The sequence below is a fragment of the Beta vulgaris genome, chromosome 8 (assembly GCF_026745355.1).
Source record: "Beta vulgaris subsp. vulgaris cultivar EL10 chromosome 8, EL10.2, whole genome shotgun sequence".
Taxonomy (NCBI): Eukaryota; Viridiplantae; Streptophyta; class Magnoliopsida; order Caryophyllales; family Amaranthaceae; genus Beta; species Beta vulgaris.
The window spans coordinates 222,782-233,233 of NC_079209.1; the positions used below are offsets into that span (position 1 = coordinate 222,782).

The 10,452-nt window shown below is 35.5% G+C and overlaps 2 protein-coding genes across 2 annotated transcripts; one reads left to right on the forward strand and one right to left on the reverse strand.

The window, feature by feature from the left end:
• Positions 1-122: 122 nt before the first annotated feature.
• LOC104909105 (serine/arginine-rich splicing factor SR45a) lies at positions 123-3,676 on the reverse strand. The gene is made up of 6 exons (XM_010698304.4): positions 3,489-3,676; positions 3,170-3,304; positions 2,997-3,093; positions 2,289-2,438; positions 749-818; positions 123-670 (listed from the first exon to the last, which is right to left on the reverse strand). Exons 2-6 carry the CDS (start codon positions 3,295-3,297, stop codon positions 453-455), a joined length of 663 nt encoding a protein of 220 aa, XP_010696606.1. The 5' UTR covers positions 3,298-3,304; positions 3,489-3,676; the 3' UTR covers positions 123-452.
• A 4,431-nt stretch (positions 3,677-8,107) lies between these two features.
• Positions 8,108-9,861, forward strand: LOC104909106 (peroxidase 3). Its single transcript, XM_010698305.4, has 3 exons — positions 8,108-8,515; positions 8,644-8,841; positions 8,930-9,861. The coding sequence occupies exons 1-3, from the start codon at positions 8,300-8,302 to the stop codon at positions 9,509-9,511; spliced, it is 996 nt and encodes a 331-aa protein (XP_010696607.1). The 5' UTR covers positions 8,108-8,299; the 3' UTR covers positions 9,512-9,861.
• The last annotated feature ends 591 nt before the right edge of the window (positions 9,862-10,452 follow it).

Below are 10,452 nucleotides of genomic sequence, written 5' to 3' on the forward strand. Positions count from 1 at the left end.
TCAAAAGTCATCTTAGCTGAACCAATTCTAAAACTTGGGAGGCACTCCGTGCAGGCGTGCAAGTGCTAACCACCCAAAATATAAAGCACTTGAATGTATTTAAAACACCCGGAACCTCCACGTACATAACAAGTTAATTCAGCATTGCTTTTACTAAGAAAGCAGATACATAGCCCTGATAATACCAATTCATGTAATGCAATCTGCAAACGATCTTAAAAAAGAGCATATTGCAAAAGGCTTCTAAAATGTAGGGCAAAACAGCCAAACGGATCAACTAGAACTATAACAGCACCGACATCCCACAATCGCATTCTAGACACTACAGTATTTGACAACACAGTATTATAGCATCTCCATATTGTTTACTACTACTTTCTCATCTGTTACCATATCCACCAGAGTGACCCATATCCTCTGTCTGGGCTTCCAGATTGCTTACTACTACTTTCTCATCTGTTGCCATACCCACCAGAGCGACGCCCATATCCCCTGTCTGGGCTTCCATAAGGAGAATAGGACCTTGACCGGTACCTCCTTGACCTTTCAGCATAAGGGGAGCGACGAGGAGGAGAATAACCTCGACCACCTCGAAAAGGCGAGCGTCTTGGTGATCTCCTATTATCATAGTCATCACGACCATACCCACCACGATATTTGCGACGATAGCCTGCAAAAAGAATCCTTTGTAAAACAGACACATTCAGCTGGATAAAATTTATATAAAGGGGATCGTAAGAATACTAACTTGAAGGTCCAGCTTTACCCAAGCCAAGATATTGTCCAGGCGTTGGAGTCCTTGGCCGTTTCCTCCTTGACTGAAAAGCAAGCCAAACACCTCATTCTATCTATATTCTCAATGCAAATTCCAAAATATTAAGTAAAAGCATAAAAGCGGAAGCATTCCATGTTCCTAAATAGACACTGAGATCGTATACAGCAAAAGAAACGAAGTAGTTGAAAGAAGAACGGTAGAGGAATAAAAGCAACTTAAGGGCTGCATAGGTGGACACTGATTCAGATGTGCAATTGATATTAGAATGAATGTGTAATGAGTTCAGGTCCCCTATATCTTACAGCCCTTTCTTCCCCTTTTTGCATGATCACCACTGACTTTCCCAACCCACAACTACCACCTCCCTCCCTCAGAACCCAACAATATCCTCCTTGTCCTTGCCAGAGTTACACCATTCTCTCACTCCTCAGCCCTCTCATACGTCCACTGCCCAGCATCTCCATATTCTTCCCTTTCTACTTGTCACGAAGATAAAGCATGAGTTAGCCATTCAATATAAACTTTTCATTGGTTTTCATCTCTAGCCTCTTATGCAAGGGACTCTTGTCATTTGACACTCCCTGCTGCAACTCCGAATACAAGCTAGTATTACTGACATTAATAGTAATGTAGCAGGAAAGTGGAACTATAACCGAGACTCCCAATTTATCTTGCCACATCTATTATAATGATGTGCTGATGTAGACAAACAAGCCTAGTCTCAAAAAATAAAATAACAATTGATTAATCCATGTATTCTCTAACAAGTCTAATACTTCCCAGAGTTCAGGTAACATCAAGCAGCAAGGATTCTTTTTGGAGGGTAGGAGGGAGGGGTGGTGGTGGGTAGGGAAAACAAACTGAAGAATACTGAAAACAACAATTCCAGAGTATACGAAACACCACAAAACTCTCAAATTCACCCAATAATAACAACAAGAAGCCTGATCAGGAGACATTGAATCAGTGTGCCCAAAAATAATAACAGGAATAAAATGCAGAAATAACATAAATAAGGTAAAATCTCTTCATGGCATATATGGCGAGCAAACAAGAATGACAGAAAATAGCAGCAGAATCAGCAAAATGAAGAATTTAAAGGCATAATACTATATCTCAGCCATATTGGAACATCAACCAACTAACAAGCCTTAAGCTATATGAAAATAGCAATACCAAAAAATGGTATCAGGTACCATAAATGCCTGTCTAGAAATGTTGAATGTTGAAAGTATCCGTTGATTAGTTGAGTTGATGGTGAGTGCGATTGTTGTTAGATTGTTGTTGGGCAATATTTGCTATGTTAAGTTGACAGATGCAAGAGATATGTGTTTAGCTGGCCGTTTGATCAAGCTGTTTGTCTAAAGTTGAGAGGATGAAACTCATCATCTTTGATTGCTGCCAACAAAGCTGACAAAATGCTGTCTGAATGTAACCAAAAACCTCCAAGTTAACGGAGAAGGGAGAACATATACCTCTTCACGATATACTAGTTCAAAGATAGCAATGATACCTTTTCAACAGTGATGTAACGACCTTCAAGAACAGATTGATTAAGGTATTTAATGCAACGATCAGCGTCTTCAAGAGTGTCCATAGTCACGAAAGCAAAACCTCTTGATATGCGCGTACGTGGCTCCACAACCAAGAAAACTGAGCTTACCTGAAAACAGAGCAAATAAAGGAATTACAGACATATAATTGGAGAACAGAGATTACAATATTAATCCCTATATACATAATACTAAAACAGCAACCACAAAAGGCAAGAACAGACAAATGGCAGCTTCTCATAAATAATAAATGATATTTGATTCAAACAAAATTCAAGATCATGTTTCAAGTTCTTTATAACCAACTAATTCATAACCTAATAACATTCAAGTGTCAGTTTCTTAGAAATCATACATTTATTTTAGATTAAAATAGCATTATGTTGAGCCAACTAAATACTACCTATATTAATAAGGTTAGAGAACATTATTTTCTTGAAATGAGTAAGAGGTGAAAAATCATCTATTTTCTTTCAGTCTATAGATTTCTAATCAGTGTTGCTTCGACATGTTAAGATGTATTTGAATGGTAAGCAAAATAACTCCGAGATAGATGCAATAATAGTCTTATAGCTGTTTAAAATTTTGTAATTCATCCTATTAATATTAATATTATAAATTTTGTTATTGGATATAAGATCATCTAATCAGAATACAGTAGTACTGACCTTTCCCTCCTTGTTAAAGAAATCCTCAAGTTCTCTTTCAGTAACTCTGGAGGAAAGACCAGTCACAAAGAGCGTATTTCCAGGATTTGTTTCAACCCTGCCAGTAGTAGCATAGAAGGTTCAGCAATTAAGCACAAGGTTCAACAAATATGTTTTTCATGATTCAAGCTAACCTGCCACGACTTGCAGATCTGGACCTAGAGCGAGAGCGAGACCGGTATCTCGGGGGAGACATTGATCTTGACATGGACCTAGACCTGGACCGAGATCTTGATCTTGCTTTCCGAGGTGATCGAGACATCGAATATCTACAACATATAACAAAATAGAAATGTTAAAACTATATGCCTGACAAGGAAGATACAATCCATAAGTAATGATTTCCTTAATCTGATAATTTCACATTAGGGTTGAATTCTCTGGTAATTTTGTTGAATGTCATATGCAATCTGGATAACATCTTTTGAAATTTGCTCGAAAACTAATGCATACCTGTATATGGTCGAATCCACAGCAAAAGAGCCGAATATCGCCGGGGAAAATTGACGGTCGAAAATCGCCGGAGAGAACAACAGTCGACGATCGGGAAATAATATTTGTTGAGACTTGTGAGAGAGAGAGAATGACGGCTACCTCCTCTTTTACATCTCCTAATCGCAAACGCAAACAAAAGAAAAACCTAGCTAGGATTTTCTTTTTCTTTTTCTTTTTCTTTTTTGATAGACTAGAAAAAAAAAACTTGTAGGATGGGCCCGGGTAAAATGGACTAATCTATATATATATATATATATAGGTTTAAGTTCATATGAGAACCACCCTTATGGTGAGAACCGTGAGAACCACTCATTTTTCCTCATTTTACGAAGATTTTGATCATTTCATAACATTTTTGCTCATTTTTTGTTTCACTTATTTTATGGTTTTGCTCATTTAATAATTTTGTGCTCATTTATCAACCTTTTTGCTCATTTTACGTTTTTCTCATTTTACTTTTTTTCTCATTGAACTTTTTTATGCTCATTTTACGTTTTTCTTCTTTTACATTTTTGTACATTTTACGTTTTTGATAACATAATGTTTTCTACTCATTATATGTTTTTGCTCATTTGTTACTTTTTTTGCTCATTTTAGGAAGTTTTTGCTCTTTTTAAGTGGTTCTCACGGTTCTCACCATAAGAGGGTTCTCACTAAAACCCAACCCTATATATATATATATAATATTAATATTATATATTATATATTATATAATATTATATATATATATATATATATAGAAGTGAGTTCATATGAGAATGCATACTTACGTGAGAAATGAGAATGAATTTTACACGCTATAACTCTAATGAACAAGTGATGTAACTCTAATGAAAAAGTGATGTAACTCCAAAAAACAAAAATTAGAAAAAATATTTCGAAAAAAAAAAAATTTTTTTTTGGGCTTGAATTTTTTTCAGGGGTATAACTCTAATGAACAAGTGTTGTAACTCTAATCCAATCTTGTGGTTGAGATTCATTCTCATTTCTCATGTAAGGAGCATTCTCATGTGATCCTGCCCCTATATATAAGTGAGTTCATATGAGAATGCATACTTATATGAGAAATGAGAATGAATTTTGCACGCTATAACTCTTATGAATAAGTGATGTAACTCTAATCAAAAAGTGATGTAACTCCAAAAACAAAATATTTTGAATTTCCAAAATTCAAAAAAACCAAATTTTTTTTTGAATTCAAAATTTTTTAGAGGGATATAACTCTAATGAATAAGTGTTGTAATTCTAAACCAATCGTGTGGTTGAGATTCATTCTCATTTCTCATGTAAGGAGCATTCTCATGTGATCTTGCCCCTCTCCTCTCTCTCTCTCTCTCTCTCTCTCTCTCTCTCTATAATATAATATTATATATATATATATATATATATATATATATAATATATATATATATTAAACGGTTTTTTCACCAAATAACTCGAGTTTTCACGAATTTCACCGGGTACTGTCGCACTGTTGAAAATACACGGAGTACCTCTCAATTTCAACATAATACACCCAAATGCGATTAATGACTAACGGTGTTAACCACCAATAATCATTAACCCTAATTATCTTATTTAAACCCTAATTTACTCTAACCTAAACCCTAACCCTAATCCCTAAACTTAAAACCTAACCCTCCCCCACACTCCAACCCCCACCCCATCAGACCCCCCTTCCTCCACCCTCATCGACCCTCCCGCAGCTCCCCCACCCTCCCCCGCCCTTGTCGACTCCCCCCTCCCCGCTAATTTCCGTTTTTGCGTTGTTCACTTCCACGAAAACACCCACCCCCAGCAGCCCTGAGAACAGGGAGAAACTATAGTGCCGATGAGGGGAGGGGGTGCGCGGCTGCGAGGGTGGGGGCTGCGTGGCCTATGAGGGGGTGGGGAGGGGTGGGGGTTGCCATGGTGGGGGTGGGGGAAGGGGGCCGCTCGCTGTTGGGATGGTGGAAGGGTAGAGGAGGGCTGGTGGTTAGGGTTAGGGTTTAGGGTTTGAATTTAGGTTAGGGGTAAGGGTTACTGGGTTAAAGTTAGAGGTGGGGGTTAGGATTAAGTGTTAATTAGGATTTTAAAATAGAAATTTAGGGTTAATGACCGACGGCGGTTAGCCGTTAGTCATTAAGGCCATTTGGGTGTATTATCGTAAAATTGAGGGGTACCCCGTGTATTTTCAAAAGTGCGAGGGTACCCGGTGAATTTCGTGAAAACTCGAAGGCATTTGGTGAAAAAACCGTATATTAAAAGGCGTTCCTAGACAAGGAACAGTGTCACGTGACGCTCTCCCTAATAGCTTTTTACTTAATGTAATCCATGTATAATAAGAAAATTAGAAATTACATAGTATTGGTTTTGATCCCACGACCTCATATTTATATACTAAAGTCTTAACCAATAAACGAAGTATACGAGTTGTTTATTACTATTTATCATACAAGTTGTTTTGGTTATCGGGTTAACGTAACTTAAGCACGACCAATATAACAAAATGAATTGCTTGTGTTAGATTCAAGTTTAAAAGTTTAACCCGGTTTTGTTTGATGAATTGTTTAACAAAAGCGTCCAAAAACTTGACCCAACCCTACTAAGTTTTTGTCGAAGAATAAGTCTCTTTTTGTCAATTATATGATGGATATCCAAGTTTTCCTTGTGTTTTTTTACTTCTGTGTAACTTTAAGTATTTAACCCAACAAAGGTCATTTCAATTTCCATCACAAAAAAAATTGTTATTTAAAAATATTTTTGTTAGTAAGTATATATATGGAGGGACTTAAGTTGGTTACCAATCTCATATTGATTTTAGATCAATTGCAAGCTTAACTAAGACTTTGTTTTTTTAGACCGAATTAATGAAAATTCAGTTATTCAGTTCGGTCAATTCAGAAAAATTTAGTTCAGTTAGTTTCTTCTCACATTTTTAATTCAGTTCAGTTCAACACAAATTAACCAAAGAACAGAGCCTAAACCCGATCCTGGTGACCCCTATCCCCACCCTACCAAGAGTCACAATGCTCTTCCTTAGGATTGAATCCAGTACACTCCTCATAAGAAGATGAATGAGATACGAGCTATGTTCATTTGGTTAAAACAAAAGCTCTATAATAGTTATGTCTTCTATTTGTTTATTATTTTGTTGGTAAGATGAGATATCCTATGATATCAATTAGATGAAATATCCTATGATACCAAAAATCTCACGTTTAACTTGAGCCAATTATACAGATTAGACTCTTTGAAAATAAAGGTAAAAATAATAAAATTACAAAAAAAAAATAGCAAATTACAATTTATCGTATCCAATGATAATAAATTAATAAGTTTTCCAACAAGCTTTACAAGTAGGTTCAGGAACAATGTGTTACACTTTCCTAACTCCTCATTCTTTGATGATTTCAGTTGTAAAGAACTTTGTTTGAAAAGCTTGTGTAACCTTGGCATAAATATAGGTATTTTGAAATTTCCTTACCAACATAATGATAAATAAAACGCACACAAATGATCAAATTTGTTTCCTCAAAATAAATGATCAAATTTGTGAATGTTGTTCTTCAAAAGTGAGAGCAATTAATAATATAGTACTTATACATTTTCTATAAATTAATAAGTTAGTACTTCTTAAAAGAAAGGAAACTATAATTTCACCTTCCTTCCATCTATTCTCTCCCATTCATTTACATTCTTCCTTAACTTTTTTTATGTAAGGAACCAAATGAAAATAAACTAAACAACAATTATGTTGGCGTTAAAGATATATTACTTCCAACTTAAAAGGAGTGTTAACTTTATTTGATTTCAAGAGTGGGCTGACAACCAATAAGTGATGGAGACACTTGAACAAATCTTTTGGTGATAAATGCATTAATCCAAGAGTGGGTAATGGAGTAGGTAACTAAATCTATCTGGTTCTAACGGTTTTCTGCTCCCTTTTTCGCTACGTACTTGTCTTCTTATATTCTCCTGCATACTACGCTTTCTTTAGTGCCTGAGTGACACATACCCGATAAGGCAATAGTCAATATTAATTTTATAAAGCAAAAACTAAGTGAGATATTAGATAAGATAATTATAATTTGAAAATTTTATTAAATGAATGTAAACATTAATAAATATTATGGGCTTTAAAATTAGTCATATCCAAATAAAGTGTCGTGTCGGATACGACAGTACTAGTCATACGACATGACACCGTAAGGTAAATGAAGGTGTCGGAATATATAACACGTTGCATAACAATCATGGTTGTTATTTATTTTTGTCAATATAATTCCCCTTGACAAATTAAATGTTGTATTTGTGGTGGAACATGCCAATAACAAGACTGTAATACAAAAGTGAACAACTTATTTGTAGGACATGCTCGAACTTATATGCGCATGGAAAAGATTATAATCTTTGCCAGCTTAGCTTCTTAATAAGCCGCCTATATATGACTAATCAACTGATTAATTGATTACCTTATAAATATCACTACTATTTATATTAAAGCATTAGGATTGGCCATTAAATTAACAACCCTAGACTATAATATATGAAATAAGTACTATAAGATAGCACATGGTAGTTAGCATAATTCATGATGATTTGTTGTTATGACGTTTCTATAATAACTTTTTATCACTCAACTAAGATATATATCATCTCTATATATAATCCCCAGCTTAATTGTTTCCTGTGCTAACAGTACACTAAAAACCTTAGCTTACAAGCCTCATATTATATATACTAGCTAGTTTCTGATTAGAAGGAAGGTTGTTTGAGCAAAAGTTAAAATGAGTTATGTTATTAGTATGTTGATGATTATTATCTTAGGAACAATAATAGGTTTCATAGGCTTAGCTGATGCACAACTAGAGCTTGGTTACTATGCTCAAAGTTGCCCGAAAGCCGAGGAGATTGTGCAAGGCTTTGTGCATAAACACATCCCAAATGCTCAATCTTTGGCTGCTCCTCTTCTTAGAATGCAGTTTCATGATTGCTTCGTTAGGGTTAGTCATCAGTGACTCATCACCCACTTCATTTCATTTGTCTTTTGTCATATATATCATGTATTCGATCTTAAAGAAGCGAAGGAGCTAATTAACATACAATAATCTTAATTAATTATTATCTGCAGGGTTGTGATGGATCAGTGCTGTTAGATGTAACCGCAGCAGGAAACAATGATACTGAAAAGACTGCAAACCCAAACTTGACACTCAGAGGCTTTGGCTTCATTGATGGTGTTAAGAGCTTACTTGAGGCAGAATGCCCTGGTGTTGTCTCTTGTGCAGATATCATTGCTTTGGTTGCTAGGGATTCTATATGGACCATTGTAAGTATATATACACATGCAGCAACAATTGTGAATTGTGAATTGTGATTTGTGTAAAATTTAATAATATGTACTGTATGTTGCACAGGGAGGTCCATGGTGGCCTGTACCAACTGGTAGACGAGACGGATCAATCTCAAATGCAACAGAAGCACTCCAAAACATCCCACCTCCATTTAGCAACTTCAGCTCACTCCAGACAATTTTTGCTAGTAAGGGTCTTGATTTGAAAGATCTGGTGTTGCTTTCAGGTGCTCACACCATAGGAGTAGCACACTGTCCATCATTTTCTGAGCGGCTCTACAACTTCAGCGGACAAGGATACGGCCAAGACCCATCACTCGACAGCGAGTACGCGGCGAACCTCAAGCAAAGAAAATGTACAACGCCTAGTGACAACACAACCATCGTTGAGATGGATCCTGGTAGCTTTAGGACATTTGATCTTAGCTACTACAAACTACTTCTAAAAAGGCGAGGACTCTTTCAATCTGATGCTGCACTAACTAAGTCGTCTACAACTCTTTCTTACATTAAGCAGCTTGTAAATGGTCCATTAGACACTTTCTTTGATGAGTTTAGTCAGGCCATGGTGAAAATGGGTCAGGTTGAGGTGCTCACTGGCTCAGCTGGTCAGATAAGGAAACGTTGTGCTTTTGTTAATCAATGAGCCAACTAGTAACTACACTTCTTAATTTTATTGTTGTATATTAGTACATCAAATCAGTTATCACTTGTTTGTTTGTATGGGTCCTTTTTTTGTTTGAATTTTTCTTAGGAATGCATATGGTCTTTGAGTGAAAGTGATTTTTTTTGTCATTTTTGTGGGAAATAATTGAGGGGGGCAGTTGTGCTCTTTCATTGTGGCTTACATGTCACTTTTCCTTTGGCGGATAGTGGCACTTTGGAATAATTTATTATAAAATGTTTTTTTTATCCATATGAATTACGAAGGTAGTAAAAAATGTAAAATAGCGATATTTGATTTTTAAGTCACAAGTTCATTGGTTGTTATGCTTCTTTAATTTGTTGATTATATTAAAGAGCCATTATGACTTATGGACAACACCTCATACATAGATATATATAGTCATATGAACCATCTATGTTTTTCATTAATTTCAAGATCTCTTAATCACATCCAAAATTGTAGTATCTTTCTCATATATTATCTTAGAAAAAAGGGGGTCATGTTAGGATAAAAGAGGAGGTTGTACTAAATATCCATCTAAATATCCTCTATTTGGAAACCGTTGTATTTTCTTAACTCTTAGTTTTGAGAATATAACATGTAATATCTCGCTATCTCTTAATTTAAGTAGTGTCATGCTTCACAATGGCTTTATTCATGGTGCTTTTGGTCACAGTTGACTTATATCATAAGTCAAATCCTATTATTCATAGTGTGTATCAATGCTACAAATCTTATTATTCATTACTTCGAGGAGCATCAAGGATGTCTTCGCTAAGTGGTTAAGATTGAGGTGCCCTGAGCGACAGGTTATAGGTTCGAATTCCTCCTCCCCTTCTTTATATATATTGTAATGCCTTCATGGATCATATGGATTTAAAAAATTACTTTGAAGAGTGTTATTAAAATTTTATATACTC

What these genes read in the sequence shown, in the direction of transcription:
- LOC104909106 (XM_010698305.4), top strand. Translation starts at nt 8,300, where the DNA reads ATGAGTTATGTTATTAGTATGTTGATGATTATTATCTTAGGAACAATA. An exon ending in TTCATGATTGCTTCGTTAGG is followed by an intron (nt 8,516 to 8,643) that starts GTTAGTCATCAG and finishes TATTATCTGCAG; the next exon opens with GGTTGTGATGGATCAGTGCT. An exon ending in GGGATTCTATATGGACCATT is followed by an intron (nt 8,842 to 8,929) that starts GTAAGTATATAT and finishes TATGTTGCACAG; the next exon opens with GGAGGTCCATGGTGGCCTGT.
- LOC104909105 (XM_010698304.4), bottom strand. Translation starts at nt 3,297, where the DNA reads ATGTCTCGATCACCTCGGAAAGCAAGATCAAGATCTCGGTCCAGGTCT. An exon ending in AGATCTGCAAGTCGTGGCAG is followed by an intron (nt 3,094 to 3,169) that starts GTTAGCTTGAAT and finishes TACTACTGGCAG; the next exon opens with GGTTGAAACAAATCCTGGAA. An exon ending in GTTACATCACTGTTGAAAAG is followed by an intron (nt 819 to 2,288) that starts GTATCATTGCTA and finishes CTTGCTTTTCAG; the next exon opens with TCAAGGAGGAAACGGCCAAG.